The 19,070-nt window shown below is 42.2% G+C and overlaps 1 protein-coding gene across 1 annotated transcript in view; it reads left to right on the top strand.

Moving 5' to 3' along the window:
* LOC149275554 (nectin-2-like) overlaps positions 1–17,518 on the top strand; it is a 40,369-nt gene extending 22,851 nt beyond the window's left edge. The window contains exons 2-9 of the mRNA XM_089504585.1: positions 2,687–3,037; positions 3,536–3,823; positions 4,142–4,259; positions 4,507–4,658; positions 16,035–16,179; positions 16,411–16,484; positions 16,616–16,680; positions 17,351–17,518. Coding sequence (XP_089360711.1) covers positions 2,687–3,037; positions 3,536–3,823; positions 4,142–4,259; positions 4,507–4,658; positions 16,035–16,179; positions 16,411–16,484; positions 16,616–16,680; positions 17,351–17,518 — 1,361 coding nt within the window. The remainder of the gene's footprint in view (positions 1–2,686; positions 3,038–3,535; positions 3,824–4,141; positions 4,260–4,506; positions 4,659–16,034; positions 16,180–16,410; positions 16,485–16,615; positions 16,681–17,350) is intronic.
* Positions 17,519–19,070: the final 1,552 nt, after the last annotated feature.

The following is a 19,070-nucleotide window of genomic DNA, read 5'->3' as shown; positions in this document are numbered from 1 at the left end:
TGCATTAATATTCTGGAGACGTCTTCCATGCAGAGTGCGAGTTGCGTGGCTCTGCGGAGAGGCATTGTCTCGATGCATTGTCCAGATCCCAGTTGGTTTGTAGGCCTTTTATAGATGACTGTTAGAGTTTGTTTATTCGGTAGCTCCCGGGCTCTAAGTGCCTGTTTCAGCTATGAATGACGTTGGTTGTGTTAACCATTTGAGTAGCAATTGGTTCCATCGATACTCAAAGCGAAAAAGGTTACTTGCCCAATTTTTCAGTCGAATGAACAACTTAATTTTTTTTTCCGGGTCTTTTTTTTTTTTTTTTCTTCCATAAACAGTAATAACATCCTCTGTTATCATGATTATTTATTTATTATCTATTTCCCGTGGGAAACCAGTCTTGTTTTCTAGAAACCAAGTATCCAACGTTGTCGCAACAACTGATAAAATTACAGAGACCTAGAGCTGCTTGAGCAAAGCCATCATCACATGAAAATATTAAACATCATTAAAAATAATAATCACGAGCACATGTTATCCAGTTAATACAGTACTGTCCAGGATACTCATCTGATTCCAAGGGGTACCTTATTTAGTTGCAGAACGATTTTTGTAGGGAATGGGTGTAGCAGAAGTAACCCTAGTAAGCTTGGTCTATCGCTGATAGTCGTCATCATCATCATCGGTTGAGTTAAAGGGTTTTCTTCTTACAACTCAAGCACCACCATCTGTCCAATGGGCGATGAGTTGCCATTGGCCATTAAAATGATGGAGCTTGTACGTGAATGAGGTGGGAGTTGGACTATCGTGCATTAAAGTGCATATGATGGCTGTAGTGTCCCTTTAAACTGTGGTTTCAGTGCCTCTACTTTCCTAACAGCAGCTGGAAATTCGTGATGCCCTTTCAGTGGTGAATCAGGCGTTATTCATGCACTCCGTGGGAGGAAGTCGGATGAGGCCGAGGTGGCAATATCAGCAGAAACACGCTGGTAGCTTTCCAGAATTACAACATTTTATAAAACCTATCCCCACTCCATAACACAAGCACACATCTGCCCTACCTCCATTCCTGGTGTTGGCCATTGTTACATTGTCCTTAATTCATAGACATGTTCCAATAGTTATATGGGGTTATTGGCCATTCTATGAAGGGTGTCTCCTAATATATTAGACTAACATTTTGTTTTACTATCCCCTGACTTTTTACCATGTTGACTTAAGGCTATCCCTTGCAGTGTTTTATTGCTTACCTGGAAAGCTTCCAGGTGTCCTGTATGGGAGACATGGATGGATGCGGTAAACTTGCAGTATTTCCGAGTACTTCTATACCTTGGGGTTCCAAATTCTATAGATACCTTTATCGAGCGGCTCGAGAGAAATTGGACACACAGACAGGAGTGTATGCATGATACAATCTCTGATTGTATTGCGTAGAAGAACGTATATTTATACCCATCTAAAAAGCGGTTGAGGAATAGCAAACATTCCCAACATTGAGCAGTTATTACGATTATATGGGCGTATTTGGCATATCCCTTACTGAAGCATAATCGGGTTAAATCATGGGTTCCTGTTTTACTACTCGAAACTCACACATAGACAGTCTCTAAATTATTATTTTATTTTTTTTTAACCATTTGTAACCGGTGGTAGCTGTAAGGACCTAAGGTCAACAACGTATGGCTCATATGTAGAATACCAGTATACTTCCCCAATGGTGACATTGAGTTTGTGTACACAGGCGTTTGGTTTCTGTCTAGAGGTTGTTAATGTGTATTTCCTGGGTTCACCTGCTTCAACCAAGAATTTTAACAGCGATGTAAGTGGCCCTTTACTGGGGATAAATAGTTTCTGGGTCATTTGCAAAGAAGAGGTTCTTGGCCCATCTGATGTCTTATGATAAGCCTATGAACCTGAAACTTATGTAGGTGTAAAGATCCAGCTAGAAGAATCTGGACTTAGAGGTCAGGTTAGACCACTTAATTAAGCAACAGGTCACCAAAGTGGTAGTACATGGTCCAGTGTGCCCAAAAAATAATTCATTAAAAAAATAAAATTTAAATGGGGAAAAAAACCCTTTTCTTCCTTTCCTTTTCCTGTGATTATTTTGATAATAGAGTCCATAAATGAAAGCATAAAAAGGTCCTAACGCTTTCATTCCGGGCCTGCGTTCCTGTCGGCACATCTGTTTCTATACTTTGCTGCTGAGATGGGAATCCATATGTTCCGCTGTGCGAGACGCTGTTCCCTTCACTGCTCCATTTAGTGTAAAGGAGCCGTTGGAACGCCATGAAACATGCATCTTTTTCCCTGAGGACTTGCCAGTTTGGGCAGTTATGTTGTTGCTTCATAATTACCGTATGTATACGTGTAGTTACATGCTTGCCAGTGTACAGATGTTTGCAGTAACACCCTGCCCGAGGTGCGCATGGAATTGTCAGCTGGGAACTGCAGTCTGGTTTAGAGATTGCCATCATGGCCACGAATTTAATGGACTTGGGAAGGTTCCGTCTGGACCTCCAAGCCATAGAGCGAAATACATTGAAATAGAAAAAATACCCCCAAAAAATACTAAATACAGCTCTACGTCTCCAAAAGGCTGAATTACCCAAAATGTGCTCCTCAAAAAAAACTAATATTGAAGTGTCTTCAAGGTAATGTCCTTCTATCTCTGCACATGAGTCGTAATATTGTTCCTCAGCGAGCCTTATTCTCTCAGTCTTGCAGGCTCAAGATGTCACCACAAAGGACAAGGTGACTGGTATGTTGGGTGGAGAAGTCATCCTGCCGTGTACGTTTACCAGCAACGATCCATCTGTACACGTAAGCCAAGTCATATGGAGAAGAGACGGTGTCAACATGGCAGCGTTTAGCCCTCAGCACGGAACGCACGTCCAGGACAACGTACGGATTCAGTTTGTAGACCCAACGCAGACGAGCGCGGCAATCCGCATCACAAAACTCCTTGCCACGGACGAAGGGGAATATGTGTGCGAGGTTACCACCTTCCCCGCAGGAAACCGCTTGGCGCGTACCAGTCTGACCGTTCAAGGTAAGAAAGCGGAATTCAACCGGGCGTTACACATACAATGCACTACACGGCTTTCCATAAAGTCCTTCTGTAAATACTATTTAGAACGCACCGTACAAAGTTTATTTTTTTTATGGCTGGTCTGACTAATGACAGGAGCTCAGTCCCACCTGGCCACCATATTTGAAGTCGCCTCTATACTGAGGTCAACTTTTGTCAGGCAAGGTTGCTTTTTCTCCTATACATCTACTAGCTAGTGGCTAGCCCAGAGTACAGATCAAATTTTAGACACTGTAGAGAGAAAGCTGATGTTGAAATGTTTTTTCTCAGCTTCTTAGTTCTAAAAGAGAATTGTTTTATTGTAGGGTTTAGTAGTAAAGAATGACAAATTGACTAGTCTAATCCGAAGACTTTTTACTCCATGGGCATACGGTGGCTTCTGTCTCACACTCTCTACCCTTCCTTCTATCCGGTCCAGATCGTCTATAATGCATATATTTTCTTACTCCTAACTTGTAGCCACACCGCAAAACTCAGCTGAAGCTGTATCGGTCGTGGCCAGCGATCAGGAGATGACCGTTGCCACGTGCAAGTCGGCCAACGCCAGACCCCCTTCTCGAATCACGTGGCAGACAAGCCTCAACGGCAACGTGACCACAGATACAACGAACAACACGGATGGTACATTCACGACAATCAGCAACTTTAGGATAACACCGGCCTGGACTGCGGACAAAGCTAAAATCATCTGTGTCATCACCTATGAGTCAAAGGAAACGCCGATTCCCTTGGTGTTGTCCGTGCAATGTAAGTATTTACCCAGTAAACAGTAATACCCCCCCCAGCACTGAAAACTGTAATAACCCCCCCTAGCTAATGAAGTCTATTCCTTCATAGACTTTCGTTCATCAAAGTGTCCGTCAATGTGACTAAGACTGAGACATTCTATTGTTTGCCACATTGTTCACTTATTGTACTAATATGCTACAAATAAGTTACGTTTTCTTGATAAATCTTGGGTTTGGGGATGATCTGTGTCAGCTTCACTTTAATAGCTATGGGGCAAATCTTATTATTATTATTTTTTTTTTTATCGATCCAGCATTAACCCGAGATTTCTTGCAGACTCCCCCGTGGTTACCATTGAAGGATACGATGATAATTGGCACCTAAATCGGAATGGAGCTTACCTGACCTGCAATGCCCAGGGCAATCCTCCTCCTACAGAATTCACCTGGAAAACGTAAGCCGCTAAATATACCCATCTCTGACCCGACCCCAAATTACTTAAAAGCTCCTCCATGGATTTTCCAAAGTCTTTTTGGTAATTTAGTTCTACTTTTGTCCTTCATGAAATTTCTAAATGTGGGTAACCAGCATATCGGCCTATTGGCAGTGACGTACGTTGAGATTCTGTAGGGGAGCAATTTCCAGACCAGTCTAGTTTAGGCTTCTAGATTTGGACTTGGCTGACGGTCTTCTCTTCGCAGAGCTGATGGGTCGCCGCTTCCGGAATCCGTGCACGCCAAGGGCAACATCCTGTACGTGGATCAGGTGGATGAACGCGTGAACAAAACCTTCTTGTGCGAGGTCACTAATGCTCTTGGGAGCAGAGCCGGCCATCAGGAAGTGGTAGTCAGAGGTAAGTGGAATGCCAATGCATGCGTGTGAGCCAAAAAATTAGGCCGCGGCCTCTGGCAACCCATCTGATGGGCGCTGCGGTTCTGATCATTTCCAGACAGCATTTCTTGGACTGCCAGACATTCCCCATCATCATTTTAAACCGTATTTCCTCATCTCAACCCTTCCAACCTCCATTAATTTAAAGAAGACCCTTTACAATCAGTATTGTTCTTTTTAAGCCCCTTCTATGCATCTATGTCACATTGGCTTTTGCAGCAGCTGCCTGACATTGAGAACTGCTCACTAAGCCTGCTGCTCTTCCCATAATCCTGAAGCTTCATTTATATTGCTTGGTTTAAAGTGTCGGGCATGGTTTCTGTCCTTTTTTGTAAGCATGGAAATGTCCCACCCTGTCCACCTGGGCAAGAAACCTCACTTCTTACAAGCAGCTCTCGGTAGGCGTCGCAGTGAACTCAAGATCTATGAAGTTCAGCTGTAGACGTCTCTTTAATAATGAAGTAATCCGCAGGGGAGTATCTGTTCTGTATTTTCTAGAGCAGGGGTTCTCAAACTGCGGCCCTCCAGCTGCTGCAGGACTACATCTCCCATAATGCTCCTTCAGCTAAGGGGCTGGCTGAGGAGTATGGGAGATGTAGTCCTGCAGCAGCTGGAGGGCCGCAGTTTGAGAACCCCTGTTCTAGAGGGACCCAGAAGCAGTTTCTGGCTTTCCCTACGAGATACATCTAAGCCTGCAGTCGCTTGTTCTATCTCGTTTGTGATATATAAGTGTTTGTGCCGGCCTCCAAAGCAGCGTATTGGGGGCTAAATTAACCAATAAGTACTCCGTACTCCATGAAGGAAACTGGGACATGGGGTCTATCATGTATAGATTTCCTTTTAATTACTGAATTGAACCAGGCAGTAATCGTATAATAATTCCGCGCTGACTATTCACTAGACAAATATATTTGTAGCACGAGAATGAGCAGGACTCGGTGTAGTGACTTTGTCCGTTGGGTGTTGTCCCGTTTAAGGTGTAGTCACCCTTTGTCACAGATACCTTACACAAAGGTGAAATATCACGTAGTGTTACGCGCCCGGGGCAAGTTGGCCGTGTCTGGAAATGGGCTTAGGGCGGGAGACGTAAATAAACCTCGCGTGTATGTTTTGACCTTTTTCATAAATTAGGCGTGTTCGGGTCGCCTTCTATTAGTTATTTGTCCGAAATTTCTCGGCACGGTATTGGGTAGCTCTGGCTTGTTATTAAATGGGTGTCAAGTAAGTAACAATATCCATACTAGAATCGTAGCAAAGTGCAACAATGGTTGGACTTCCTGTGGCACTGGCTGGACTGTATCCGGGTGCTCTGGACAGTTGGCAGCTATGGTTGTAAAATGCAAGTTTAACGAACATAAACACATCATATTTGGTCAAGTTACGGCTAGTTAATGGAAGTAAGAATTGATGGGATGAATGGGGGCCAAGGGTATGTGTGTAGTGGGCCGATGCTACAACGAATGTGAGTAATATACTATAGCAAGAAAAAATGGGTATATTGGGTGAAACTAATTGGATCAAACCAAGGTTACTCTGTAGTTTCATTGGAACAGAGGAGGATACATGGTAGGTGTTCCAGCAGAGGTGGTAGGGGTAATACAGTTAGCCTGTTTCTTTTAAAACATTTAATTAAAGAATGAACGCTCGGATGTTTAAATAGGCCAGACTATATTCCTCGTTCCGTATGTCTTCTGATCTGCGGTCTAATCCCATGTTGCCGTGATTTTTTTTTTGCTGCGTGGGTAGGCTGGCTGTTCCGTGGTATTTGCATGAAAGCCTCCAGGCTTAATCCGTGTTGCAGGATGCCGCTCGGTCTGAGATCTACCCCCCCCGTACAATATTTATCTGAGACGTAAGAAAGCTTCTGCATTCTAGCAGTTGTGAGCTACAACCCCCCCCATGCCTGCCTGCAGATGATGGGAGTCTGCAAGGACCAACATGCCTAAATAGGGTTCCTTGCCCCAACAAAATAAGTGAAAGTTGTGCAGTCGCTATAGCCACCAGCCCATTGCTCGTGCTATTTAACCACACATACATCGCCTCCGTTGTATTCTAATGCAGGCGCGGATCGCTTTGCCAAAACGGCAATCGCATCAGATATGCCCCATGCTAGTAGTCTTAATATGTAACACCTGCCGCCATTGCTAGCTCCCAATTTACGCCCTATGAGGCGTTTAGCGCGGACAATGGTTGGCGGCCGTATTACCGCTTATCCCACTGATAAAATAAGCACGTTGGCAGGTATCATTGGCAGCTCCTCAAATCTGCTGAAGTGAAGCCAAGGCGAACCTAGCAATTTGCAGTCACGTTAAGCCACAACCTTTAATGCTTTAGCTCCGGCACACAGAAAAAAACCCATCATGGCTCCGTTTTGTTTATTTTCATTCATTTAATTGTTATAAAATAGTCCTTTTTACCCCATTTTTTTTTTAAATGGGCTATCAAATGCCAAGGCTGAACTTTGCTGCCTCCTGAGTAGGAGCCATCGGCGAACTCCATGTTCACCGCGGAGCTGGGAATTCAAGACCATGAACCCTGAACCCAAGTCGCAAGCTTGTTTTCCCCAAGTGGAACATCTCAAGAGGCTCCATAGCAATTTTCAGCGTATCCATCAAATTAGCCCTGGAGAATCACAGGTTCCTTAAAATCATTCTCAAGGTCATTCTGAAGGCAACACCAACATTTATTCCATTTCCAACAAGACCATGCTTCCTGGCCGAGGGGGAAACGGTTATAAAGAGGAAAATGAGAACGTTCTCGTTGTCCTTAGGGCTTATCGGTGCTAAGATGAGTGGTTGGTTCGGTTCTAATTGGCCGATGGTTGACTTTGATGTCACCCCAACCAACGTGGAGCTGGGTTCCACCACAAGCAGGGCTTCCCGGTGTCAAACCAGGAGAGATCACCACGCTTAACTTTAATATTAATTTCATGTTTTACTAAATTAAGGTTTTTGATATGTATTTATTTTTGCTTGTATTATATTATTGTAATTTTTTTTTTTTTGTAAAGCATCAACTAAAATCCTTTTTAAAAATAAATATTTTATACTTATAAATATAAATACCTATATAATGTTAGTCCTTTGTCAAGTAAGAAATCTGGAAACGGACCTTTTTGTGGTCCAGTGAGAATGGTTAACCCTATCCGCTCGAAGGTTTCCAGTGCAATATGTGGCAAATCTCAATGGCTTTGAATGAGGTCATGCTACGTTCCAGTAAGACGTGTGCCGTGTATTGGGGGGGGGGGGGGGTTCAGATTTAAATCAGGTGCAGCATCGTGATCTAGAAAAAAAGCATCAAGTTTTTTTTTTTTTGTTAAAAATATGTATTTTATTGCAGATATTGTAAGTTTTATGCTCCCCCCCCCCCACATTCTCCATTCTAATTTTAGAACAGCGGGCCATTCTCGAAGACCTGTGCATGTTGTATGTAAACAGGCAGCCTGATCAAAGTGCTTTCCGTGCGTGTAGATGCGAGCCGAGAGCTGCTCAGTGATATTAGAATGGGGGATGGGCGCGGGATAAAGAAAGATGGAAATCTCTAGCCGTTAGAACACAATTCCTCCAATTCTGCGTATTAGAGCAGAAAGCATAAGTCCTGCCACGAACACGCTACAGGTTCGCCGTCTCCTACTAAACAGGCAGTTATTTATTTATTTATTTTTTATTGTTGCGTAGAAAATATTTACTTTTTTATCCGCGTGCAGCAAATTAAAGTGCCTTTTTTTTCCACCATTTATTCTTTCCAGAGCTGCCTTGGTTTTTTAGTTATTTTTGCACTCTGCATAATATTGTGGTTGGTAACACTTTTTTTTTCTTTTGTTGGCGCCTTAATTATTTGGGTCAGATTAGTGTTTTTTTTTTTCTCAGCCCGCAAGAAAAAAAAAAAAAAAAAAGAGAGAAACAGTTTCCTTTTTAGGTGCAGCTGCCGTTCCATAATTCCAGCAAATTGTCTGGATGATGACGGTAATTACTCATCACTAAAACATGTCCTAGTTTTGCAGCCTTTTCTTCTGCTATAATTGATGTGCTGAACCAGATATCACATATTCGTGGCGCTCTCGATTCCAGCTCCATACAAAGCGCTGGCTGTTTCTGGTTAACTCGCTGAGTGCCGGAGCTATAAGCCGGATTTTGTCCCGCACATGCAAAGGGTTAATGTAACATATCAATGTTAGAAAATATTTCTAAAAAGGTATCCAAAATGGACAATTCTAGGAAACCTGGTGATCCTATTGGGGAACTTCCCAGGGTAGGCTACCCAAAGCTCTCCCTCACTCAGAGACCCCCGGGAAGTAGAAGTTCACCCGGAGACTCTGGGTCAAACTCCGAGGGTTCCCAGGGATGATGGTGATGTTTTCTAACCTGTCGTCCCATTTAACCTTTGCATTTTGAGTACAAAAATCTGCTATTTCGTTTATAGGAAGGAGTAGGAGGCATATGGACCTCTTCGGGGTTTTTTTCCCCCCAAGTAATGTCTTTTATAAATCGTCATCGACCTTCCCATAATAGCCATTTGGAGATCTTCTATGTATTAGCCCAGTCGTGCTTTTGTTGCCTTGGAGGCTTAGGGGGTTTGTGTGTTGGGGGGGGGGATCCAGTGATCTGGATTCGGTGATCCAGTTTGAGGCATTATCCTATGCTTCGTAAGGAAAATGGCTAAAGCCGTATTAGTCCAAGAAAAACAATAAGTCTTGTTGAGGTGATAATTTATTGGGCCAACACAGAAAAAGTAAAGGAACATAAGCTTTCACGACCTCAGGTTTCTTCAGAGCAAGATGTGAAGAAGAGGCCTCCGATGTCCCAAAAGCTTGTGTTACGTTCTATCTTTTTTTCTGTTGGCCAAAAAAATGTATCGACTTCACCTGGACTCCTATGCTTCCTTGCTTTGTTCTCTCTTTGTTTTCTGAGCCCCCTACCCTGGCCCCCAAAAAATAAAAAAAATATTCTAATTTGTCTGTCTGGCTCCTAAATATTAGACATCAGTCAGCCCATTTTTCCTGCATGTGTTTTCGTGGTTTCATTATTTTTGTTCATCTTTAACTAAAGAACTTCCACCAAAACACCCATTCATCTCTTTCCTGTCCAACTATCCCCCCTCAAGTGACCTTGTTATCTCATCAATACGCATAACGAGACTCTGCATCATGATACAAGCCGACCGTACTGACATTATACTCTAATGCTATGCATCATTTCATAGTTGCTTGGTTTGTGCATGCTGTTGGGGTATATAGAATATCGATTTGCATACATATGGGGTGGGGTACTGGTTATGGGGGATGGATGCTGTGTCGTTGTGTGCTCGGGCAGGATATAGAATTGCTGTGTTTTTCTCATATCCAGAACACGCTGTGAGGACGCAGACAAACCACGCGGGAGCCATTGCCGGGGGGGTCATTGGGGGGGTCCTGGTCCTACTTCTTCTGGCTGCCGTCATCTTCGTCGTCATCAGGAGGGGTGGTATGAACAGCTCAAAGGGACGTGGATCTTACAGCCCCAAAACCAGAGTGTTTGGCACCGGCAAACCTTCTCAGGAGTTCGCCTACCAGGATGATTCTGATCTTGACAGACCACTCAAGAGTCAGGGTCCCATGAGAGACAGCGGGCTGAGTCCTTCGTTGGGTGAGGATGACGAGGACGAAGAGGAGAGGATGAAATATAAAGTCTTGGAGGATGAGGAGGAAGAGGAAAAATTTAATGAAGTGGGTCCCATGTTGCAACTCAGACCACATCCTCAACTTGACTCCTATCTGGATGATGACATGGAGTCTCAAACTGATGGCTCGATCATCTCCAGGACAGCAGTATATGTGTAACCATCCAGGTGATTTAGACTACAGTGTCTCTTTACTTTCACTGGACTGCAGATTATATACATCTTCTCCTGGACACCTATACAGCAGGACATGTGAAACCGAGCCAAACTCAATCATTTGGACTACATTGTCTATGTCACGCCATACTACCATTGGTCACCAGGATTACAATATGAATTTAAGTCCCACCTCCTTCAAACCGATCCTCCAGTCACCTGAGCTGCAGGTACGTGCAATATCTTCATTCTTGCAATAAGAAGGACCGCACTGTGTGTGAAGGCCTCCTTCCGCTATCTCCTGGAGACCCCACACCTCCTTCCATGTTCTCGCTCGGACACACAAAATTATCAGGACTTATGATGGTCATGTAGCACCTTCCCCCTCTCCACCAAACCTCCACCAGTGTTCAAATCCCTACCAGCCGCTCACTTGGACTGTTGAATGGCTAACATACGAACTTTCCTCAGTATGGACTTTTTTTTACATCTGACTATGCCTTGGGGGGACACTGGCTGTGTCTGGGATCGTGGTAGGCGTGATGGGGAACTGCATCCTCTCTTGCAGAAGCTGCATTTTTTTTGTTTGTCAGGAGTGTGGGGACCACCTACAATTTTGGAGGGACGCAATGTATGCCTTTTGTGGGTTTGCACTAAAAGAAATTAAGAGGGGCTGATGAAGGATTAATGTGAAATAACTTGATTGGGTGAGAAGGAATTTTTTTATTTTAATTTTCTTGTTTTATTTTTTGTATTGCTGTAAGATATAAACATTTTAATAAACATTAAGTAAAAAGAATTTTGTTTGTGGGATAAACTCCGTTTCCATCTGCTTCCCATACTCAAATTTTGGAGCATCATTGCCTCCCCCCCCCCCAATCGATGTGCATTTGTTTTTGTCTGACCAATCAAAGGACTCGTATAGCATCATGTGTATTAAACTAAGTTTTCAACTTTTCGAAATTACCTTCTTTCTACTAACAAAACAAATAGTAACAAATTGCTCTTTTTGCATAACCCGTACCTGGGGTAAATGGGCAGATTCTCAGGGTCAGACAATATGGAGCTGAATCCTTCAACTTTTTGATTGTGTGAGGAGAACAAGCTTAAAACTTCTTTGTTCTTGATCAAGGAGCCCTTGTTTATAAAAATATCTGATTGGTTTCATTCCCATTCTTTATTTCCACCATCACTTGAGGAAAACTAGGACTTTCTCTGACCCGATTGCCTTTCTGAAACCAGGGGGTCCAGTCAGTGGAGAAGACCTTGGTCCAATGATAACAATGGCTTCCACATAATAAACCAAAGTTACTTTTAAAGTGTTTAGTGTTATCTTTAGGCATGACCTACAGGCAACTTATTTATTAAAATATTTTTATTTTTTTTTCATTGGTGGGAGCTTTTGAAAAACTTTCAAAAATTTTCATCCTCTGCATACGCTTTCAGTACACTTAATGAGTTATATGTTAGATTAATCACGTTTTCTCCCGTGGAAAGGAATGTTCTTTTTCTTGCTAAGGTCTTGGCAGAAGCTGAGAAAATAAAACCCGGGTCTGTAATTTTAGGCATTTTTGGGAATATCAGAAACACCTGCTGAAGGAAAACATGTGCGTGGCTGAAGTCTCGAAGCAGATGTCAAAGCCGTCCACGGTCTGTTGATGGATTTTCTCGTTTGGCCCAGCCGAACAGAGTTTGGTTTGGCTTGTGATCACACATGATGCGCACACGAACGCCTCCCAAATGTTGCTCTGTTTGAAAAACATTAAAATAGTCCAAATTTTCATTATTTATAACAATATTTAGTTGGTGGGATTGAAGGGGAAAACATCTCCACCTAATTCAACTTTTGAGTTTCTATTTAACTTATAAACCCATCATCCAAGATAGGATTTAGTGTTGTGACCCCAAAACTCATCCTGTTTCTGGAGGGTGACCCAAAAACTCATCCTGTTTCTAGTGACATCCAAAAGAACCTATGGGTTTAGAATTTGGAATGGGGGGGGGGGGGGTACCAGACCAGCCAAGTTCTTCCTGTAGCAGAAGCTCACTCTGCTTGGACTTTCCTAATGTATAGTGAAGTCAAGGAGGACAATTCTCTTGTAAACTCCTCCTTGTGTCCCTCTGAATGAGGTGCTACAATCCCCCAACTTCATTTTAGTTCTCCTTCTAAATGTAAAGAAGAACCTTGTGATGCTTATGGAGAAATACTTCCCCAGAGAGCTCCTTATGATGATATTGACTTTCTAAAAGTAATCTACGGCTTTCTTATTCACCACTATTGAGGATTTCTGTTTCGTACATGGCGTTGTTGAACTGATCCCTACAAGGTGAAATCAAGCCAGAAAAAAAGTTTATCATGCAGGAGGACCTCTTGCAGATTTCATTGTCTCGCGTACTGAGGATGAAGGATACAATGTTATTCCTGTTCTTCCTCCTGTTTGGATTATAGGTTCTCAGATATAATAATGGGAAGCACCTTGCTGTAGTAATTAACATCGCGGGCAAGGGATCGAATGCCCTTTTGCCCCTGGAAACTGGATATAAAATTATAATAAATGTATATGTGTGTGTGTATATATATCTGCCGTATGGGAAATTCAAGCCCATCTGAATTATATATTGTCTCGTCGCCATGTGGATGGAAATGAAAGCCTGCTTTGTAGCGAATGCTGTCTGATGAATGTATATATTTATATTTAAAATACATCTGTATACGTCTGCGCCAAACGAAGGAGCAGATCTCAGAAATGGAAATGATTCAAAAATGTTCCGAACGTCTTCCCTCGTTATTCTTGATTACAACAGTCGTCAGAAGTTGATTTTTCTCGAAGGGACTTGAAACGCGCCTACTGGTAAAAGTATAAATAGTCATTTGAGTCTTTCTTTGGCAGACATTTATGTTTGTAAAGATTTGGCATCCACGCTTATCTACGGTAAATATGTTGGTTGTTTTCTTTTCTCTCCTGCGTGTTCAGACCAGTGGTAGGGTTTGTGTTACACGACTGTCTAATCAATCATGAAAGTTCCTAAATGCAGAATACTAAAATTTTGGCCACCCCAAGAAATATTCCATAAACTCTTAGGGCTTGACCCGGAGTCTCATGGTTTTTTACCCCAATCTCAGGGGTAGATTCTCAGGGTCTCACAGTGATCATATGATTCCCAGTTGGTGCTTTTGATACCGGTGTGCTATGGTTGATATCCCTGCTTGAATGCAGGTGACTCAATTAATTGTATCTTTATGTATCCATGAGGCCATTTGGGTAACACATTTGGCGAGTAACTACATAGAATCTAAACAAGGGTTAATGTTTCAAAGGTCTCACAGTCAGCTGATTTAAAAGTTCCCAGGTACAATTAATAGTATCTTCCCCAATGGTCCCATTTTCCTCCCTTGATGTCCTTCCTTTCTAGGAGCTCAGGACATTTTCATTACAGGAGGGAGCTGTCGGGAGAGTCTTGGTTTCAATTCATTGTGCATTGTTATGGGCCATCCCTGGCAAGTGTCTCCTCCATGAATAATGCATAGTTCATTCATTCGCATTTAATTATGCATTATGCAGGGCCAGACAAGCCTTTCTTGCAGCACAAGCTCACCAGTGTTGGCTTTTTAAAATGGATAACGAAGCTGTAATTCCTGGAAAATTGTAATTTTTAGGATTCTTTCGATCTTAAATGTTGCTTTGTGCGTTTTAATATAGTGCTATATGAAATGGGGTAAATAAATCAAAGTTTCCTTGCCCGGGTAAAATATTCTCCCTTCTATTTTTTAAGAGAAGGTTATCTGGGTTCATGTGTACTAAGGCGTTAACCTCCATGGGACATCAACATCTATGCGTGGTTCTAATTCTATTCAGCGCATGCGTGGAATGAAGCCAATTCCTAATCCTCGTCTTATGACTCCTCTGCCAACTCAGTAAATGTTCTTGTAGGAAGCGTTGCCTTAAAGGCAAATTTCACTTTTACAGATGGTTGACCCAGAGTTTAAATGCCACCCTACAAGCATTGCGTGATTTATGTTTGGAGTCTATGGAAAGTCCCTGCTGCTTGTGCTGAGCTACGTGAAGACATCTAGCGTTCTGTAATTAGTTCTTCGCATTGGTATCATAGTCTGAGATGAGATACATTAGGATGCGGTAAAACCTGGCTGATACCAGTAGGAGATCTTTGGAAATACCAGTAGAGAACGATATAAAATATTGGATTTTAGACTTTAAGACGGTAAAATCATCCATGTCATTATTTCTGTATGATACTAATTTAAAATAAAAAATAAAAAACTTACAGGAGTTTCAAAAGTAGAGTCCTTTACCTAAAAAGTCTACTAACTATGCTCTTTCTATCCTCCCCAAAACAGAATTGCCCCACGATGGTCGCTTTACATGTTGGGAGGTATACATCGCTACTATAAGTTGAAAGCAGCTCCGTAGTGTACATTTGCCCAAGTTGTCACATGGACCCTCCTGCCGTTTGTAGGAGTCACAAAGAATAAGTTGACTTTTGTCAAGTTTTAGCCTCCCATTCAGGGTTTGAGTTTGTGGCCAGAAAAAGGCAGTAAGACCTCGATCCTGTGCAAATGAGATGTAAAATATAAAAGCAGGCTGTCTGGAGGTGGAAGTGTCTGGCAAACTCCGTTTCAACCTGTTTCTTTATTCACAATGTACTGGTTCTGCTCAAAGACGCAAAATCACGTAAAACTGGATAAAATAACCCAAAAGATTAATTTATGACTCAGACTTGAAGTTTTACTTGTCATTTCCTACTATATGATTTAGTATAATACTAACCCACAGATTTTGGAAAATAGAATTTGATGGCAGATCAGACCCATTCAGGCCCCATCTAGATCTTAAGCAGTCGTTGGTCTCGTCTTCGATGCAGGAGCCATATGCCTATCTCATGCATGTTTAAATTCCCCTTTATTGTATTAGAGTTTATGATATCCAGGTTTGATGCAGGTCCTAAATGGATCATTCACTAAAATGGGAGCTCACAGGAGACAGTCTTCTGTAAGAAGGGTTGGGCTGACCATGCGTAATTGACCTGGAGTCTCCAGGTGAAGCCCTGTTTCTCCAGGGTCAGTTGTGTCTACCTGCTCCCCACTATCCCTGCCTCATACCTTCTTCCCCAGAAGAGTGAGAGCTCTGGCTATCCCACCCTGAAAAGCTTTCAGATACGTGTATAATGAGGTGTCTTCCAAGAAATCTCACTTATTTAAAAAATGCATTATACAGGGTTTTCAAGGCCGTTAGTAATCTAATTTCACAGTTTACTTTCAGACTTGTGTGTACCTCAAAGCCAAGGAGATGTATTTTAGAGGATGTGGTTAGAGGTGTCACTAGTTCACACGACCTCACCGAAACATTTTTTTATTTTGTGAACTAATTGTGTAATTTAGTACAGAATCTAGAAGAATGGATTTTATTTACACAGTTTAATAATATGTATAGAAACCACAGAATTAGTCTCTTAAGATTTGTTTGACACGCCATCTGTTCTGATCTGTGAGTTTGGTACTTTGCAGAGAAACCGAACACTTCTGGAGCAGGTGCCACGGGCGGCATCATTGGGGGTATCATAGCAGCCATCGTTGGCCTGGCGGTGTTGGGCACTGTGTTAATGATCTGCCGGCAGCAACGGAAAAACCAGACTGCAAAAGACGAAGAAGAGTGAGTGCGAAAAAACTCTTATCTCCCCATACATGTATTCATTTCACAGAGAATATGATGGGGTTTAAGGTTTCGAGGTTTCTAGAAGACCAACCTCTGTCCGGTAGGGAAGTCACCTGACACCAGGCTGTAAGGAGACTCCATACACAATTCTTCTTCAGTGCTTTCAACTTATTTTCTTACATCTTCATTAAACCTCCTGGTAAGCTCTTTTTACTCATTGTCTTATAGATTTGAGGGTCCTCCAGAATACAAGCCACCTCCCCCAACCCTAAAGCTGCAAACGGGACAGGTAAGAGGCTTGAGTTGGATTACCGAATGACTCCTCTTTTGGCAGAACAATGGAGATCGTTGCTTCGCTCTCTCAAATGTAATTTGCACAGAAGCACGAAGAGTAACATATTTTTTTTTTATTTTTTGTCTGCACAGGGCAAAGAAGAAGAGCTGCTTCAACTGAAGCCAACAGTGCAGCACATTGAAACTAAAGACGAACTGGAATCGGTAATTAAAGGACTAGCCGTTATTCAACTTCCGCGATACACCCAGTTCTTGGCCTAGAATCTCTCTGTGAAATGACCTCTCTCGGCTTTATCAAAATCAGGTTCCACCTCACCTCAATGTGTCTAGGGTTTAGGAATGCATGTCCACCATAGGAAGTCAAGATGTCCTACATGAATTAGATTCCATCATACTTAAGCAATAAACATTCTCAACTACTACAGGGGGGCCTGTACTCAATAGAATTCTCACTCACACCACCTAAGAGCTTTGAAGAAAGTCTTTATTAAGATCTTTTACAGGATCCAAGAAGCAAGCCTGGGGTCTTATGTTCTCTCTACAATTTAACTTCTTAAATTAAATCTACCCCACCATGTGGTAATATGTGGTAATATGAAATGGGAGATAAGAACCATTCAGCCCATCTAATCTGCCCCTATTCTCAGACCTTGATTAGTCCTTGGCCTTGTTTTAGATTCAAGCTAGCTTTATGCTTATTCCATGTATCATTGTATCTTATATTATATGTTAGGAGAGGGAGTGTTATCAATAGTTATGTCATTGGAATTAAGAGGGATAACAGGAATGATGGAGTCAAGGAAGGTTGTTTGTGGTGCCTACAGCCCTTCATGTGATTCTAAAGTCTTCGAACATCCATCTTTCTTTTTCCCAGACGCCTCCCAAGTACCGCCAGCTGTCTGAATCCGAGTTGCCATCAGCATTAGACGACGATTACCGAGAAGAAATGAACCCCATATACAATGAATTGACCTTTGAAGAACCGGGGTCCTATCCTAGAGACGAACAAGGCTTCATGATGTCACCAGCCGTTTACGTGTGACCGACAAAACGCCAACCATGCTTAGTCTAGGAAATGCCAAAGTGATGTTGAGTGTACATGCCCCGTGGTTAAATTGTATGTTTAAACAGTGTTGAGACTTTTGGGTTTATAATGACACGGAGCTCGGGGGGTATGTATGTGCTGCGCGGTGTGATATGATTTTATATACACAGAGATATTAAATGAGGTCGAGGTACTTGTGTGCCTGTGTGCACACAATGGAGAATACAAGTACTTCTTTTGAGGTGTACGATTGTGTAGCCACAATGTGTACCATGTCTATAACATCTACAATGCATGGGTCTCTATTGACCCATAGTGCAATATGGATATACCCCAGTGTTGCTGGATAACGGGTTGTCTGTATGGACTGTGTTGCAGCATATGGGTTATCCGGCAATAACATGGAATATGAGGTCATATACGCATAACACCGTGTGCTATGTGTTTATACATAAACAACCCCGTGAGATATGGGCTTCTCAGACAATGTTTTGTATATAGGTATGTGTGATAAGGGTTTTCCTGCGCAAAAGACGACGTGTGCCGGAATGTACATTCCTTGGGGGGGTAAGGAGAGGGGGGACATGTGACTTTAAACATGTAACATAGTATGGGCTTGTTACAAGGTATTAATACTGTGATTACTAAACTGTGTTTAGTCCTGTACAATTTCTCTGATTCAAGTGGCTGTATATCAGCTCTCTATTTTTGATAAATCATTAAATTCTCTTTTTTTTCATATTAATGTGAGATTTGATTTTTTTTTTTGTGTGCAATTGTTTAATAAACGTAACTGCTGAGCCTAAGCAAATGATTCCCTACGGCAGTGCTCATGAAGTCCGTTCCTCCGTAGACTTTCATTAGTCAGAGTGTCCGACTGTGTGGTTAAGACGGAGCCATTCTATTATTTCTCACTGGCAGTATGACAAGGAGTCAAAGGGAGAACCAGAACTCATACAAATGCCTGAGAAACAACACATTTTTAAAATTCTAAATTAAGTATTTCTCTTAGGGACGCCCCCTTAAATCTTTTTAATTAAGGTCACTTAAAATCATTGAACTCGGCTCTGGGCGAATTAACAAACAAGATGGAAAGTAATGAATTTGCATATGTTTATCCTCTGTTTGCAAAGCAGATGCCGGCTGGGTTGCGCTGTCCCTTTAAGGGTAATGTGGCGTTAATAACAGATTCACTGCGGCTTAAAATTCACATTTCTAAAACCGACCGAAGTGCTCGAGGCCACTAGATTACATTGATGAAGCACGAAACACATTAAGTATGCCCAGTGATGCTGGCAAGAATGTATCAAGGGACATGTTGCGAAGGAAGCTATCCTTTATGCAGGATATAAGCCAACTCTCTTGAATTTCCTAGAACAGTCCTTGGAACTTCTGCTAGCTAGATTATTAGGGTTAACGGGTTGTAATGTTTCCCAATGTCTTCATTATAGGCAGCATTTTGCTTGAATTCATGTGTTTTTGGATGCGAGTGCCGTTTCTTTTTCTATTTAAGGCAGCTCTATGTCGGCTCTGAAATAGCTTTGGTTGG

This window comes from Sceloporus occidentalis, unplaced genomic scaffold (genome assembly GCF_023333645.1).
Source record: "Sceloporus occidentalis isolate IW3139 unplaced genomic scaffold, rSceOcc1.0.p SCAF_280, whole genome shotgun sequence".
NCBI lineage: Eukaryota > Metazoa > Chordata > Lepidosauria > Squamata > Phrynosomatidae > Sceloporus > Sceloporus occidentalis.
The sequence above is the reverse complement of the archived record's forward strand: the minus strand, read 5'-3'. Positions and strand labels throughout refer to the sequence as shown.